Source organism: Oncorhynchus gorbuscha, linkage group LG03, assembly GCF_021184085.1.
Source record: "Oncorhynchus gorbuscha isolate QuinsamMale2020 ecotype Even-year linkage group LG03, OgorEven_v1.0, whole genome shotgun sequence".
NCBI lineage: Eukaryota > Metazoa > Chordata > Actinopteri > Salmoniformes > Salmonidae > Oncorhynchus > Oncorhynchus gorbuscha.
Window position 1 is genome coordinate 22,613,464 of NC_060175.1, and position 17,447 is coordinate 22,630,910.

Below are 17,447 nucleotides of genomic sequence, written 5' to 3' on the forward strand. Positions count from 1 at the left end.
AATAGTTTGAATAATTACAAGGCATGTCCAAACATATTTACAATGCATTATCATAACACACTCATTGACTGTATAGACACAAACAGTTTAATCTTATCCGTGTCTGTTGACATATTTATTTAATTGAAATACGAACCTTTACAGTCAAATGTATTTCTTGCAATAAGAAAATAGTTCGCTGGACTGGCACCAATTTAGGGTCCCCTGGTCTCTCGGGTGCACGCCATGCTCGTTCCCGTAAAAAATGAAATGTGTTGTTGCCAATGACTGTATATGGTTGTTGCCTCGCCTTTACAAGTGGAATTTGCTGTAAAGGATCTCCGACTCCTCGCCATGTCTGATGCGGCCGTTGCTTGTCAGCAGTCCGGGATTCACGTTGTTCCACCGGGCTTACTTCCGTAGTTTTCTATGTATCGATTAAATAATGTTCTCTTAATAGTAACATTTTACAGTTAGACACATATTTTCCACAAACGCTCGGAATTGTATTGGATAAGCTTGTACGCGAGCCAAATTCTTCGTGTGGATTTCCCACATTGTTCTATTCGAAACGAGGGTAAATATCTCAGAAATAAGCACACGTCACGTAGCTGGCTAGCAAGCTAGTTAGCTAATTGTGATATTGTTTAGTTGGCTAGCTAACTGTTACATTTTAATTATTGTAATTCATTGCACGCTATACAATGAATACTAAGAAATGGCATGTGGAAAACAAATGACTTGGGGTTTATCGAATTACTTTTGAACGCCGTGCCTTGGCTGAACCGAGGGGTTTTGGTTTTTATTTAAGGTAGCATGGGAAGATGTACTGCTAGCTAGTTAGCTAGCTAGACAACATTAGCAACTAGTTAGCTAGGTATTGTTGTAGAATGCTTTGCAGAAGTTGCACGTATGTTTATCACTCAAGTACACTATTATTTTTCAAATGTTAACTTCATTCAGATTGTGGGATTTTAGTAGTTAAACTAGGCAGCATGAATATAATTAATATAAGAAAAAGCCATCATGTGATAAATGGCTAAGGATGCACAGAGGCTGGTGGCTCTTTACACTGCCCCTGTAGTAAATGTAGCTAGCAAGCAAATCTTAGCATCATGATAATAATACTATCATATTTTTTCAAAGACAAATAATGAATACCACAACGGCCTAATGCAGTATACAGAACATAGTGCCAAGTGTTCAGATGGCGGAATAATTGGTTCGAAGTTCATCATAGAAAGGTGTTTGCCAGTGCACTTTGCCCTAATTGGCTTTACTTTCCCCTCCAATACAGCTCGCCAAAACCCGGAAATTAGTCACCTCTGGTTCGTTTATCAATCCCTATGGGGAAAATAAATTGGGAATTAATAGGGTTTTGGAATAAACCCCCAAAATAAGGTCTGAGGTTAACGCAGGCTTAGGGGATTTTATACGTTTTGTTCTATGAGATAATGAGTCAGTTATGAGCTTTAAATATATATATATATATTACATAAATGCATCAGAATCCACAAAGTGGCGTTAGCTGATTTAAGACGATCTCATAGAATAAAACGCCTCTATTTACCAGAACTTATTTTCAGCATTTATCTCCATAGGCTATGAACCATGGTGCAGTTAGTGCCTACAAAAATATACTATTACTATTTATCTCTATGCAAACTGTTGTGTACCTGGGCCTTTAAATGTCTAATAGACACTGGGGCTCATTCAGCCATGACATTTGTCTGCAATGTTCGAGGCTACTGAACGTGGCACTGAAGTGTGTGAGGTTGTATTGGTGACCGTGGCTGCAGTCTATTGACACCAGAGTTAAAGGATGTGATATTGCTGCCCAGTTCTTGACCTGTGATGCTGGACATGTGTGTTAACTATGTCCTTTCTTTCCCCACCAGGTGCTGTGGAGGGCAGAGTGAATTGTCATGAACGAGCCCGTAGAGAGCGGTGTGGTCTCATTTGACGAATACGTGCGTCAGAAGGCCCGCAGTGTGCCCCAGCACCGTATGAAGGAGTTCCTGGAGTCCCTGGCCAACAAAGGCCCTGAGACGCTGCAGGACTTCAGACAGCAGGGCGACGCCGCCACTACCACCACCATGGTTTACCAGCAGGGGGGCAACTGTGTATACACAGACAGCACAGAGGTAGCTGGCTCACTGCTGGAGCTGGCCTGTCCGGTAAGAGGAGAGACCTCCTTACGTGGTTCCTTCAGTAGTTCCGTTCTTTTGAATACACCTCAGGCTGCCGAGTGCCCTTTGCCCTTATCTAGTCTATATATGTAAAAAAAAATTAAAAAACGGATCCAATTGACCAAATTGAGAGTAAAGCCCAACTCATCCTTCAACACTGGCAGCACCTGTCTTATTGTCACTATCATTGCTACTTTTACTCTGCGATTGATTCATTCTCTTGTGGTTCAACAGGTGCAGGTGACCTCTGCACAGATCTCACCCCAGATGGCTTCTGGTGTGCACCAGGGGTCTGAACAGCTGATACAAGTACAGGTGAGACCTTCCCTCACTCACCCTACCTATTACACTATAAGCAGTGTTTACACTCAATTATTCTCCAGACTGGACCGATAGGCCTCTTTATTGACATCCAGGGCCTGTAACCAAAATTTTAAAATGAAAATACAGTGGTCAGGGAAACACAGAACCCCACCACCCTCAGACATGTGGCATGTGATGGATGGTGGTGCACTGTGCATTCTCATTCTCTGTGATCAGGTGCAGATCCAGGGGCAGCAGGGCCAGACGGTGGACCTCCAGGGCATTCCCACAGCAGCGCAGCTAGTCCAGCAAGGAGAGCTCACAGAGGAGCAGCACCAACAGGTGCACACACGCACACCATGCTGCATTATTAAATACACACCCACTCCATCCATGTACTCTCCTCACCCAGTAAGTGTATACACCATGCTCAGGTGTTTGTTCTGTCTCATTCAGATCCAGGCCCAGTTGGTGGCAGCAGTGTCAGGCGGTCAACAAATCCAACATATTCAACTACAAGGGGGTCAGCAAATTCAGCTCCAAGGAGGTCAACACATCCAGCTTCAAGGGGACTTACAGGGTGGTCAACAAATCCAGCTGCCGGGCGGTCAACAAATCCAGCTGCCGGGCGGTCAACAAATCCAGCTGCCGGGTGGTCAACAAATCCAGCTACCTTGCGGTCAACAAATCCAACTGCCGGGCGGTCAACAAATCCAACTGCAAGGTGGGCAACAAATCCAGCACATTCAGCTACCAGGCGGTCAACAAATTCAACTACAGGGAGGCCAGCAGATCCAGATCCAGACGGTGGAGGCCATGTCTCCTCAGCAGCAGCAGGGCTCTCCCCGAGAGCCAGAGAGGAGAGCTGGCGTCCTCCAACCTGCCAAGAAGCGCAAGATGGATGTCCCCATCCAGGTGTCCTATGCCCTCCCTCAGAGCCAGCAGGGCCAGCAGGTGGTTCTGGCCCTCCCCCAAGGGCAGGGGCAGCAGCAGCAGTACTTGTCCATCCGGCCAGACCTGCTCACTGTGGACAGCACCCACCTGTACAGCACCACGGGTACCATCACAGGCCCTGCCGGGGAGACCTGGACCATCCCTGTGTACTCTGGGGGGCAGCAAGGGGGCGTGCATCATATTGCCATTCCCCAAGAGGCATACAGCACGATGCAGGTGTCCTCCAATCACCACGACAACAAGGACAATGGAGTGGCCCACTCCTCATCGTCGGGTGCCTTGTCCGTCCAGTCGGGGGGCACTGTGTCGGTGTCCGGGACGACGAATGAGGAAGTTGTGCAGACGCTGTTCCCAACGCAGTTCATGAACGGGAACATACACTGCCCAGTGGTGGTGCAGACGGTGGGCGGGGCTTACAATAGCACGCAGCAGCTTCACATCTGGGACGCCCAGCAGCAGCAGGAACACCAGGAGCACCAGCTCCACCTACAGGTCAGAACAGGACCTTCACCTCTTGGGTGACCCTGACTTTGTCCTTGCCTCCAATTTCAAGGTTTTCCACAACATTAATGTAGATTTGTGCTTTATGACATATTTTGGATTAATCAATAATTAACATGTTGGACTGTTAGATTATGTTGTAGATTAAGTCAGTACTCTCCCCCAGTTAAGCAGGATATGATTATTTCAATTAATGAACACCTATTCCCTGTCTCCAGTTTTATGTCCCCTGTGCTGTCTTTCTTCCCTTGAAGGCATTTTAGGAAATATTTAATTCCCTGCACCACAAATGAGCAAAGCATGCAGTGTGCATGTTTCTCTTCTAACGTTTCACTTCTAATGTGTCTCCCTGCAGGGTCACGTGGAGTCAGAGTCCCAGGTGGAAGCCCCCCAGGAGCTACTGATGCCCATCTCCCTGAAGCCTGAGGAGGGCCTGGATGTGTGGCGCCTCTGGGTCCAGCGCAAGAACGCAGAGCTGGACAAGGACGAGCAGAACAAACTGGCACCCATTGGACGTGAGTGTCAACAAACTCATTAAATTGCCTTCGCCAAGTATGTGAACTTCTCGTCCACTCTCTCCTCCCTTCCTGTCTCTCTCTCTCCTGCATCTGTCTTTCTCTTGTAGGTTTGTAGGTTCTTAATTCTGAATATGTCAATGAATGTTCTATTAGTCAGTTTGGATAAAAGTGTCTTCTAAATTACCATATTTATTTTCTCTCTTTGTGTAGGTCGGCAGGCCCTGCGCTTCCAGGAGGACCTGGTGTCGAGTGCGGTGGCTGAGCTCAACGTGGCTCTGGCTCTCATGACCCGGGAGGCCCAGGGGCTGGAGGGAGAAAGTTTTGAGCCTGATGCCCTCTACTACATCTTCCTGTGTATACAGAAGGTATGCATACCACATGACCAGTGGCGTGTAAATCTTGGTGGGGCAAACAATTTTCTGTTGTTGTTGATGAATGCCAACAAAGCCACTAGACAATACATTAATTGCACTATAACAGTGACAAACGCTGCGTACAAACTTAGTCCTAACAGCAGTCCCAAAAAAACAGTTACCGTAATTGCTGGACTATTAAGCGCACCTGAATATAAACCGCACCCACTGAATTATTAAAAAATATGTCTTTTGTACATAAATAAGCCGCACATGTCTATAAGCCGCAGGTGCCTACCGGTACATTGAAACAAATTAACTTTACACAGCCTTTAAACGAAACACTGCTTGTAACAAAAATAAATAGGCTTTAACGAAACACTGCTTGTAACAAAAATTAAAACTGTAGCCTACCAAGAAAGTCATTGGTCACTATCTTCCTCCTCCTGTGCACTGAAACCACTGAAGTCATCTCCTTCGGTGTCGGAGTTGAATAGCCTCAGAATTGCTTCATCCGATGTTGGATCGTTTTCATTGTCGTTCTCGTCACCTTCATCCGGAGGCAAATACCCCGCTGAGCTCATGCTGCCCCTTCAACACGCAGCAGTCCAGCCTTTCGAAACCTGTTGATGATAGTGGATTTTTTGACAATGCTCCACGCTGTCAGGACCCACTGGCAGACTTGACCATAAGTTGCTCTTCGCATGCGGCCCGTTTTAGTGAAGGATTTCTCCCCACTTGTCATCCAAGCCTCCCATTGAACACGGAGCGCCACCTTAAATGCACGATTTACACGGATGTCGAGTGGCTGCAAATACTTTGGGCCATCTGCTTTTCTTCCCTCTGAAAGGTTTGTTGTCTTTTTGCACTGAGTCAGTTCCTCACGCTGCTGTTTACAAAGTCTTATAATCGACTCATTAAGGCCAAGCTCCCATGCAGCAGCTCTATTTGCTTTTCCAACAGCCAGATCGGTCGCCTTCAACTTGAAAGCTGCATCATATGCATTTCTCTGTGTCTTTACCATGATGAGGGTGACAAAATTACTACCTTAATCAGAATGATGGGAAGTTTGAGCGCAATCGATTTACGTCACATTATGTGACGGTGCTCAGTTTTTTGGCGGCGGCATGAATCTTGCGAAAGCGGGGAAAATCCATAAATTAGCCGCGTCATTGTATAAACCGCGATGTTCAAAGTGTGGGAATAAAGTAGCGGCTTATAGTCCGGAAATTACAGTAATTCAGCCTCATTTACTGCCTTTAAAAAAACATAGCTGATGGGGGGGGAGGCAAGGTTGTATCATGACGTCCGTGATCTTCAGGTCTGTTCTAGAAAGAGGCTTGAGTTCCCAAGTTTGACAAACGTTCAAAACTTATTTTCCCAGTCAGAGCTTGTTTCTTTCAGAGTCCCCAGTTGTCTTGAACTCCCTGAAGTCTGAGATTTCCGAGTTTCCAGTTGTTTCAAACGCGGTAGAAGTCATGCTGGATTGACCGCATAGCCAATGTTTAATGTTTATCTTTTTAAGCTTGGAAAACAAACCCTTAAACCCAGACATGGACCACACACCCACTCTACTGAATAACAGGCTAGTGATTGCTTTGCAATGCTTACAGTAGGCCATTGATTCCTTCCAAACCACTCATTGTTGAATTTGTGACATGTAATGTTTGTCTAATGGCTGATGAGCACCAATATGTTTTGTCTATAATTTCTCTTCAGATGACAAGGATTGAACAGGATTTGCCAGTAGACTTGATTAATGATGATGCTTTCTAGCTAAGATTCTGAAAGTATAACGTGATCAGTCAAATTAAAGCTATGGTACATATAACGTGATTTGATGTCATTTTATCTGTAGCCATTGACCTTGAGCCTTCTTGTATGGGCACTTCTAATGTAACTCTATGGCAGCACCCAAGGGGTTTGAATTTTTGAGCTCTCGTAGATTTTGCGGTGACGTAGTGTCCCCATGATTGACAGAACACTCCATATTTTCCACTGGCTGCCCCACCACCAGTGAAAGCACTGAGCTAGGCTGAAACGCCTGCATTTTGGAGCTGCCTTCCGCAAAAAAATAGACAGTGTTTGTATGCGGCTTTATTAACTCCATGATTCTTATAATTTTTTACATTGTTTGCAAACTGATATGTGACACGTATTTAATGCCAAAATAACAGTGGGTCTTTGCCCCACCTGCCCTGTCACTGACATAGCATCATACCACAAACACACATGGTACAAGATACTGACTGAAATGTATTACAGTTGATAGAGGTTGTCACAATGGCAACACCCACCTGTAGCACGCGCTCCAGCAGGTGTATCTCACTGATCATCCCTAAAGCCAACACCTCATTTGGCCGCCTTTCGTTCCAGTTCTCTGCTGCCTGTGACTGGAACGAATTGCAAAAATCTCTGAAGTTGGAGACTTTTATCTCCCTCACCAACTTTAAACAACTGCTATCTGAGCAGCTAACCGATCTCTGCAGCTGTACATAGTCTATCGGTAAATAGCCCACCCAATTTTACATACCTCTTCCCTATACTGTTTATATTTATTTACTTTTCTGCTCTTTTGCACACCAATATCTACCTGTACATGACCATCTGATCATTTATCACTCCAGTGTTAATCTGCAAAATTGTAATTATTCGCCTACCTCCTCATGCCTTTTGCACACAATGTATATAGACTCTTTTTTTCCCTTTTTTTCTACTGTGTTATTGACTTGTTAATTGTTTACTCCATGTGTAACTCTGTGTTGTTGTCTGTTCACACTGCTATGCTTTATCTTGGCCAGGTCGCAGTTGCAAATGAGAACTTGTTCTCAACTAGCCTATCTGGTTAAATAAAGGTGAAATAAAAAAATTGTATTTCTGCTTGCAGTACCTCTTTGAAAACGGACGGGTGGATGATATCTTCTCTGACCAGTACTACACACGCTTCTCCCAGTGGTTACACAAAGCCCTGGATGAGTGGAGGCCCAGCATCCATCCACTAGGTAAGAGCCAAAGTGTTTGTCTTTTGTGTTTCTGTGTGTAAGTGCAAGAGAGAGTACAGGTAAAAGCCTGCTGAAGGCCTGAGGGTGGAACTGTAAAAGCACTTTGGAACATTGATTGTTCTGTGCACAGTCTGATATATTTTTGTTAAGTGCAAGAGAAACTCACGATTCTGTGTATTTTCGCTACTTCCATACCTGAGTAAATTTCTGTGCAGAATGTAGTGGTCTCATTAGAGGAGAGTGTATTGTGATTGGCTGCTCTCTCCTCCCAGGGTACATCATTCCCAGTCACGTGACAGAGGAGATGCTGTGGGAGTGTAAACAACTAGGAGCCCATTCACCAGCCACGCTGCTTACCACACTCATGTTCTTCAACACTAAGTGAGTCTCACACACTTACATTTTAGTCATCAACCAGAAGCTCTGGGCGATTTACAGTTAGTGCATTCATCTTAAGATTGCTAGGTCGGACAACTACATATCACAGTCATAGTAAGTACATTTGACCTCAGAAGCTATCGGCAACGTCAGAGGTAGTAGGGGTAAGAAAGTAAAGTGCAAGTGTTAGTTCAAGAAAGGTCAAGAGGGGGTGCGAGGGTTGGTTCCACCATTAGTGTGTCAGGACAGAGACGAGCTTGGAGAGCCAGGAGACCAGAGGTGGCAGAACTGAGTACTTGGGTTGATGATGTAGGGTTTTAGCATAGCCTTGAGGTAGGGAGGGGCAGTTCCTCTTGCTGCTCTATAGGCAAGTACCATGGACTTGTAGTGGATGTGAGCTTCGACTGGAAGCCAGTGGAGTGTGCGGAGGAGCGGGGTAACATGGGAGAACTTGGGAAGGTTGAACACCAGGCGGAATGCAGCATTCTGGATAAGTTGGATGGGTTTGATGGCACAAGCGGGGAGGTCAGCCATCAACAAGTTGCAGTAGACCAGACGGGAGATGACAAGTGCCTTGATTAGGACCTGCGCCACTTCCTGTGTGAGGTAGGGTTTTACTCTATAGATGTTGTAGAATATGCAGGAGTGGGTCAATGCTTTGATGTTTGCAGAGAATGGCAGAGTGTTTAGGGTCATGCCAAGGTTCTTTGCACTCTGGAAGGGGATCACGTGGCGTTGTCAACTGTGATGGAGAGGTATTGGCCTTCCCTGTGGGAAAGAGCATCTCCGTCTTATCGAGGTTGACCTTGAGGTGGACATCCAAGATGAGATATCTCAGGCACGCAGAAATGCGTGTCGCCACCTGGGTGTCAGAAGGGGGGAAGGAGAAAGTAGTGTCATCCGCATAACAATGATAGGAGAGACCATTTGAGAATATGACAGAGCCGAGTGACTTGGTGTATAGAGAGGGTGTAGAACTGAGCCCTGGGGGACACCAGTAGTGAGAGTATGTGGTGCAGACACAGTTCCTTTCCATGTCACCTGGTAGGAGCGGCGTGCCAGGTAGGATGCAATCCAAGTGTGTGCAGAGCCTGAGACACCCAGCCCTGAGAGGGTGGAGAGGAGGATCTGATGGTTCACTGTGTCAAAGGCAGCAGAAAAGATCTAGGAGGATGCTGACAGAGGAGAGAGAGTCAGCTTTGGCAGGGCAGAAAGCCTCTGTGACACAGAAGAGTAATCTCGGTTGATAGACCTGTCTTGAAGCCTGATTGGTTAGGGTCAATAAGATCATTCTGAGAGAGGTTTGTCAGAGGCAACGCGCGTTTTGGAAAGAAAGAAAGAAGGGATGCCGCAGGGTTGCAAACTAGTCACCTTAAGGCGAAATTTGCCATTTTGAAACCAAAATGAAAAGCATGACAGGTGAGAAGGTGATGAGGACTTCATGAGCTGTAACCGAAAAACAACTGTCATTTGGAAAGTTTGAGGTAAGGGAGAAAGTGTGGTGGAACAAGTACTAGTATTGTTAACGTTACTTAACAAAGCTATCTTTCTAGCTGGATCGAATTCTCCATTATCTAACCAGCGAAATGTTGAGCAACATTGGTCAAGTAATTGAGTTTATGGTGTGACAATTTGTTGGTTAATAAAGTCGGACAGCTAACGTTAGCTAGCTAACGTTACAGCTAGTGTTGCACCGATATGACATTTTTGGCCGATACCAATATTTCCCTTGGGAAAAAAACGATACCGATAACCAATATTTAACATTTTAGCGGACTTTTAGCATTCTAGTACATTTAAATAGGTAACTCATGGACGCAGCGGTCTAAGGCACGGCATCTCAGTGCAAGAGGCGTCACTACAGACACTCTGGTTCGAATCCAGGCTGTTTCACATGCGGATGTGATTGGGAGTCCCATAGGTTGGTGCACAATTGGCCCAATGTCGTCTGGGTTTGGCCGGGCTAGGCCGTCATTGTAAATAAGAATTTGTTCTTAACTGACTTGCCAAGTTAAAGGTAAAAAACAAACATGTAAAGTGTAGCTAGGCCTGGCTTAAGCTGGATGACAGAGGTGAAAGGAACACCACACACTTTCCCTCTTTCTCACTTTTCCAATACAGTGGATAAAAGGGGTTTGCCAGGTGTACTCTGCCTGAGAGATCAATTATGCCAGCAAAGGGTCTCATGCTCTGCTACTGGCACATTGTAAAACAGATGCCAACAGGCAGGAAGTGTACAATGTAATAACCTGCACTGTAGCCCAAAGATATTGCTTTTGTGTTGAACTTGACAGTACAATTTGTGTGAGTGAGGGGGGTAATTAAATGTTTTACTCGTTGAACATTATTTTTGCACACATGTAGCCTTGTGCACTTGATCGATGTCTACTATAGTCGACACTATAATAGAGCAAAAATAGAATGCCTGTTTGTTTCATTCTGTTTCTACTTAAAGATGTTTTTTTTTCCCCAAGTGCAATTTTTAAATGTGTGTGTGGTCACAAGCATTCTATTATAAAGGCTGTCATGGCTAACTGCAATATTAGTGTATTGTTTTTTTCCCTCAAGACTTGAGTGTCGTTTGCAGTGAAGTCTAGGCAACAAATAATATTGGATTGCAGATGCCTCACCAGTCCTCAACTGGCAGCTTCATTAAATAGTACCTGCAAAACACCAGTCTCAACAGTGAAGAGGCGACTCCAGGATGCTGGCCTTCAGGGCAGTTCTTTTGGATGTCTTAAACTTTTATTTTTATTGGCCAGTCTGAGATGTATTTTTCTTTGCAACTCTTCCTTGAAGGCCAGCATCCTGGAGTCTGTTGTTTTCCTGACACCACACTACGAGTGCCCTCACCTCCTCCCTGTAGTCTCGTCGTTGTTGGTGATCAAGCCTACTACTATTGTATCGTCAGCAAACTTGATGATTGAGTTGGAGGCATGCATGGCCAGGCGGTCATGGGTGTACAGGAGGGGGCGGAGCACGCACCCTTGTGGGGCCCCAGTGTTGAGGATCATCGAAGTGGAAATGTTGTTTCCTACCTTCACCACCTGGGGACGGCCCGTCAGGAAGTCCAGGACCCAATTGCACAGGGTGGAGTTGAGACCCAGGGCCTCAAGCTTAATGGTGAGCTTGGAGGGGACTAGGGTGTTGAATGCTGAGCTGTAGTCTAAACAGTATTCTTGTCTAGATGGGCTAGGGCAGTGTGCATTATGATGGCGATTTGCATCGTCTGTGGACTTATTGGGGCAGTACGTAAATTGGAGTGGGTCTAGGGTGTAAGGTGGAAGTGATATGATCCTTGACTAGTCTCTCAAAGCACTTCATGATGACAGAAGTCATTGCTACGGGGCGATAGACATTTAGTTCAATTACCAACGCCTTCTTGTGACGAGACCACTGCTGAGAAAACAAAGGAGACTGAAGTACTAATTGCCTTGCAAAGGTGACGAGCACAACTCCTGATACTAATTTCTGACTGAAAGCACTCCCCCCTCCAATACAACCACTGATTACAAAAATGACAACAGTCATGAATTGCCCTGCCCCTTAATCCTTGTTGATGTGTCAACAATCATCTGCAAGTTATGATCAGTCAGCAGTTCACAGACCAAGTAGGCTACTGGGAAGACAGGCAGCACTTAAAGTAGATGGCCCTAGCTAGCAAAAAGACAGTAAACAACAACCAATTAAGACGAATGATACTTATCACTCCTGGAGATGTATCCTGGAGATATCAGGAGTCCTCTAGCTATAGAATGAAGCACATGCACACAATCATCTGGACACATGATTTTGAAACCAATATTCCTGGTTGCTCACTACCCCAACATATGCTCACATATTTTTTTCTCTCTGGTGCTGTCATTGTACTTTCTTAGCCACAAGGTAATTGAAATTTATATAGGTTAGTGGCTGTTTTTATTTCTGCAGGTTAATTGAGGTGATTGTGTGTGTGAGAAGGGGGGGGGTTGTTCATACCGTTCCTGTACCATACAGGGTATATGGTATTACCATCGGTGTTCACAAGGGGTGCTATTTCTTTCCAAACGTTGGGGGCCCAACAAATGCTAATAATTACTAGTAAAAATCCCATAGCGGACTCTAGCTAAAAGCTAGCAAGTGCAAGTGAACATAAACTAATTGCAAGGACAGACAACCCAGCTCATATACAATGATCTTTAAAGGCTACGAACTGTTTGCTGCACACACACAAACATTAGACAGTATGGATCTTGATCTGTGATGAATTGATTCTCTGCTGTGACCAAGAAGCTTGATCTTGCCATCGAGCCACAGCTAGCAAGTTAGCAAAATGCATAGCTGGAGCCCTGAGCTTGAGAGAATTTATTTATTTATAGTTTAATAGCAGTGGCGTAGCACACATCCACACAAGGCTGTGTCGGGGACATAGCTTCGGGGGGGGTTTGAAAGTCATACTATTCGGTATTTGAAAAAACCTTGGTATATACGATATATTGCTCAACCCTAGTGTTTGTGTTTTGGTATTAAACAAACCTATCTGCGTTAGGTATTTCCATCTGACGACGGTAGAGCAGCACTTGAAGGTGGCCTTCTCCAAGGTGCTGAGACACACCAAGAAGAACCCGTCCAACCCCAAGGACAAGAGCACCAGTATCCGCTATCTGAAGGGCCATGGCCCTTTGGGGACACACCATGCTGGGCAGAAAGGTGAGATCTTCTCTTACTTCATGTCAAGGAAAATTCATCTTCTTATATTGTAGTCAGACCTGATTTCCATATACCCAGTCACTGAGTGACTTGTATTAGTCAGCTTTGTGTTTCATACATTCCCCCGAGTTTGGTAACATTATGAATTCCATATGCCCCATCACTTCTGGCTGGTTCTAACCTCTTTGTTACTTGATTTGCAGTGACTGATGACATGTATGAGGAGCAGGCTGAGGATCCTGAGAACCCGCTGCGATGCCCCATTAAACTGTATGACTTTTACCTCTTCAAATGGTGAGTAATGCCCCCCCATTCACTGTACATTTCTAGTAGCTAAGAGGATGTAATTGCACTGGGTGATGTTTTCCTTGGTGTTAAAAGGATAAAAAAATACACAACGACACTTATCTTCTACTGGAATGCCCTTTTCTATGCATTTCTAATGATCAAATCAACTTTTTATTTTTGTACTCCTACATTTTTCAACTTAGGAGCACATCTACTACTTGAAAAAAAATGTTAGCATATAGCCCTGCAACAACTAATCACCTGTCTCTCTCAGTCCCCAGAGTGCTAAGGGGCGTAACGACGCGTACTACCTGACGCCAGAGCCTGTCGTGGCGCCAAACAGTCCCATATGGTACTCCACTCAGCCAATCACAAGTGAGCAGGTGGAGCACATGCTCACACGCATCATCATGGTGCGAGAGATCCAGGAGACCATCGCCATGTCGTCGGTCAACATGCACTGAGCCAGGAGGGGAGGAACCGAAGCACACTCTTCACTCCGAAATCATCCCTTCTCTAGTGTTCCTCTTTGTTGTACCTCCTTCACTCAGTGTCTAACTCTAAGGACCTCCAGTGGCCTCAGTCTTACCCATCACACCTTTCAACCACAGGAGTGGGGGAGTGACAGTGTTTACAGAGTGGATTTATGGGCCTTTAAGTACAGTACCATGTGTTTATTCATTCAATGACAATTATGTCACCCTCAATGCCCAGTCCAGAATAACTGATGTTGTTTTTCACACGTGTCACCCACCACTTCACATAAACCCCTCCTCACTTCACCATAATGTTTTTCCTTGGACTGACGAGACCAGTGGATTTTGACAAACTCAGCAAATCGGAGCTCCTCGTCTACTCTTGTAGGCCACTGCAGCCCCCCAATAAAACTGAAGTAGGCAGAAATGGATGGTGAAATATTGGGACTAATTCAGTCTTAAATACATTATACACATGTAACTCTTTTACCACACGCGACCTCTTTCCTCCAAGCTCTCAGGTCCCAGACATCGCAGGATAACCTACAGACATTTAATAGGACCTCTGCTCACTTTCTTATATATATATATATATATATATATATATATTGGCATTTATGATCTCCTGTATGTATTGATATTATGGTGTTGGAGGCTAAAGAAAGTCTGTGTTTTCAATAATGCCTTTTGTACTGTGTGATTTGAGATGCATTATGTCAAGCCTTGGCTCTGATGTTGAACAGTTCACAATACAGTAGGTTATGTTGCTGTCTTCACACATGACTGGGATGTAATGGTAATAAACCGGGCTACTAATTAGTGAGATCTAAACCCTATTTTATCTCATACGAGAGCCTCTGGTAGAAAAAAAGTCCACAGAATAACAGAAGGGACAAATGTAGGATCTGGTTTTGTCAATGTACACCGTGAAGTGATGTCACTTGCCTTGCCAGAACTATTTGTTTATCAGAATTGGTACTGCGCAATGTCTCTCAGGTGGGTAGAGTTTGCACTGATATTTCAATGAATACCACTATTCACCATTTTACAGGTCTGTATGACAGTAAATTAATTGACTGTTTAAACAAATCTGCATAGATGCTCTGTTAGGTCATCCTAACCTCCAGTCTGCTGTCCCAAGGGGGGGCATGTTATGAAGAAATGGTCCTAGCATGTGAAATTAGGGAAAAAATGGTTTTATTTTATTTGCCACACACACAGTTAATTCCCAGTCCAGGTACAAACTTAAACCATTAGGCCAAGGGTCCCTTGAAGTGATGCTGCACCATATTTCATAAGCAAGAAGCAAGTCTTCTGTATCCTGTCTGCACTGTGCTGAAGCATCATTCATCTGGAATCGGGATCTGCAGTCGTCGCAAAGTGCTGGTGAAATACTTTGGCAGGGGGCAAGACACCGTAATGTCACTCTGACCTTTGAACTCTGGCAGTGTCAGCTGACGGGCATGCAGGTGGAGAGGCAGATAACGCGCCTTGCTCTGTTCAAGTCCCAGCCTCTGCAACACTCCATCTGGCAGTTTCTAAAGTAAAAAAAACGTGTTTTTAAAAAGAATGCCCATCAATCACTGGCACCAAAGAGGTCTAAATGCTAGGCTACCTTGTTGTAAAGCTTCAACATTGTGAAGTCTGGAGATGTTCGTTTGCCTTACCTGAGGTGCCAGTTTGGTCCAGTGGGAGTATTTGTGGTCTCCAAGGATAGGAGATCCCAGAGCGTATGCCATATGGACCCTCAACTGGTGCTTCACCCCTAGAAGCACAAGAGGGTGGATGGGGCAAGAGAGAGGGAACAGCTTTCTTTGAAGGTTAAAAGTTATTGGTGCTACTATAACATGGTGCATAGTATCCTCTAGGACCTAGGTTAATCTGTGTTATTAGCATGTGGTAGACCCCCTCAACAACATGACTGAAATCAATTCTAAAAGCTTGAGTAAAATATTGTGTTTAATTTGAAAACAGCATAACATTTTGCAGTCATGTTATATAGCAATCTTTTGGGATGTGCAGGGTGACTGCAAAAACCAACAACTTGGAACGACCCCAGAGTCAGCTTCAGTAGTGTCTCTACCTGTGATAGGCTGGAGCTCGACCAGGCTGCAGCCGTTGCTGCTGTCCAGGACACGGTACTGAGTCACGGCACCCTGGGCCTGCCGATTGGCCCGCACTTTGGTCACTCCCTCACCCCCGTCACTCACCCTGTACACAGGACTCAGGCCCATCTGAGAAGGGTTATGGGTAGTTAGGTTAAGTGTATATAAGACTGCCAAGCTAAAAACCTCAACGACAGCACAGTATACTGAAAGCCACCAACACTGGTTAAGAAGTTTGAGAGATGTTACAAAATATTACGTTACCTTGAAGTGCGGCTGAGCCCCTGTGACCTCTTTCTCTATGACGGGAATGTCAATCACTCCCTCAGAGGGAACAGGCACGCCCACAACAACAACCCTGCATGGGGAATAGGGAGAAAGTAACGAAACAAGAATGTAGCATGATGTTGCAAGGCGTGAATCAAGCTCAATAACCCTTGCGTCCAGGTTAAGACATTACCGCTGCTCCAAGGGGAAGTTCCATTGGGGGAGCAGTCATGTCTTATTAATGGCAGGGTCATTGCAATAGCTTTATGGCATATTTTATGTTCATTTGCTGCCTTCAATTGATGGTTTTGAAATGTGCATGATGTGCTGCCTGGATCCTTATTTGAAACTAAATCCACACCAATATTTCCTTTCCACTTGGTGGTTTTTGTGAAGATTTTGTACATAGTCCAGTGCTTCCTCAGTCCTTGCCAGCAGGAGGGTCCCTGTCGTCTCCTTGTCTAATCCAAGGCAGACGTGCAGCCGAGACCCAGCCCTTATTCCATCCACCATCTTGGCAAGGATTGGAAGCACGTCTGAGATGTTGTTTTTGTTGCTTGACCCATCTAAGAGGAAGAATATGGGATTTAAATCACTGTGGATTTGACCACTGCTCTAGCACAGATGTGTGTTCTTGAAGGGACATTAAAAAAGAACAGACTTATTCCTCACGTTATCTTTAATTGTGTGTTTGACTCAATACAGCACTTCATACACCTTACCTTGAACAGAAACTCCATAGGGTTTATTAACGACGGCGAGCTCTGGATGTGGGAGGATCAGACCTCTGTGAAGGTGCTTTGCAAGAACGTTGGGGTGAACATTCTGTAGCTGCTGAGTGAACTGTCGCAGCTCGATGACCCTCTTTTGCAGTTGGGACACTGGCACCGACGGATTAAGGACAGCCGCGTCTGACCCACCACCAGTTGCATTTCCTTTCTGTTTCTCCTGGCGAATTTTGCGTGCAAGGTCGATGGCTCTCAGATTCAGTCTCTTGTCAGAGTCAGACACTGGTGGTGGTTCCTCTCGTCTCGGGACAGAAGCATGTGCTCGCGTGAGCAAGGATGCTACTCCCCTTGATATGTGACAAATACTGCCTGTTTTCCCTGAGCGAATTGCCGCTTTACTACATGTCCTTATAACATCATTATTACAAGCCAATGTAACCGTCCTATACCTGTTCATGATAACTAGCTACTTTGAAGATTGTTAAATCTCATGTCGTTCTGAAGCTGAAAACACCGGAGTGCACCATTAGGGTTACCGTCACCGGAAATGATGTCAATTTACTTCCTTTTTTTCAGATTCGCTACCACAGAGTTTCTAAACCAGAGACCCAACATCTCAAGACTTCCGGGAATGCTTGTGAAGCAGACCAGTCCGCGGTTTGAGAAGTCAGCAAGAAGTGAACAATTATTCCTTAGTTGTTCATTTTCTCGAAATCT

The 17,447-nt window shown here is 45.1% G+C and overlaps 2 protein-coding genes across 2 annotated transcripts; one reads left to right on the top strand and one right to left on the bottom strand.

Annotated features, from left to right (window-relative positions):
• Positions 1-192: 192 nt before the first annotated feature.
• On the top strand, positions 193-14,406 carry LOC124028351 (transcriptional regulator QRICH1-like). The gene is made up of 12 exons (XM_046340454.1): positions 193-556; positions 1,878-2,156; positions 2,403-2,483; positions 2,709-2,813; positions 2,928-3,917; positions 4,282-4,441; positions 4,655-4,809; positions 7,685-7,799; positions 8,072-8,180; positions 12,706-12,866; positions 13,070-13,160; positions 13,429-14,406. The coding sequence occupies exons 2-12, from the start codon at positions 1,905-1,907 to the stop codon at positions 13,616-13,618; spliced, it is 2,409 nt and encodes an 802-aa protein (XP_046196410.1). The 5' UTR covers positions 193-556; positions 1,878-1,904; the 3' UTR covers positions 13,619-14,406.
• Positions 14,407-14,810: 404 nt separating this feature from the next.
• Positions 14,811-17,301, bottom strand: LOC124028367 (mitochondrial RNA pseudouridine synthase rpusd4-like). The gene is made up of 6 exons (XM_046340455.1): positions 16,725-17,301; positions 16,364-16,568; positions 16,000-16,093; positions 15,714-15,864; positions 15,298-15,395; positions 14,811-15,168 (listed from the first exon to the last, which is right to left on the bottom strand). The coding sequence occupies exons 1-6, from the start codon at positions 17,185-17,187 to the stop codon at positions 14,974-14,976; spliced, it is 1,206 nt and encodes a 401-aa protein (XP_046196411.1). The 5' UTR covers positions 17,188-17,301; the 3' UTR covers positions 14,811-14,973.
• Between the last annotated feature and the right edge of the window lie 146 nt (positions 17,302-17,447).

Coding starts and splice junctions, on each gene's coding strand:
- LOC124028351 (XM_046340454.1), top strand. CDS start 1,905: ATGAACGAGCCCGTAGAGAGCGGTGTGGTCTCATTTGACGAATACGTG. Junction 2,157..2,402: donor TGCTGGAGCTGGCCTGTCCG/GTAAGAGGAGAG, acceptor GTGGTTCAACAG/GTGCAGGTGACCTCTGCACA. Junction 13,161..13,428: donor GACTTTTACCTCTTCAAATG/GTGAGTAATGCC, acceptor TGTCTCTCTCAG/TCCCCAGAGTGCTAAGGGGC.
- LOC124028367 (XM_046340455.1), bottom strand. CDS start 17,187: ATGAACAGGTATAGGACGGTTACATTGGCTTGTAATAATGATGTTATA. Junction 16,569..16,724: donor CTATGGAGTTTCTGTTCAAG/GTAAGGTGTATG, acceptor TCTTCCTCTTAG/ATGGGTCAAGCAACAAAAAC. Junction 15,396..15,713: donor CGAGCTCCAGCCTATCACAG/GTAGAGACACTA, acceptor TTGTGCTTCTAG/GGGTGAAGCACCAGTTGAGG.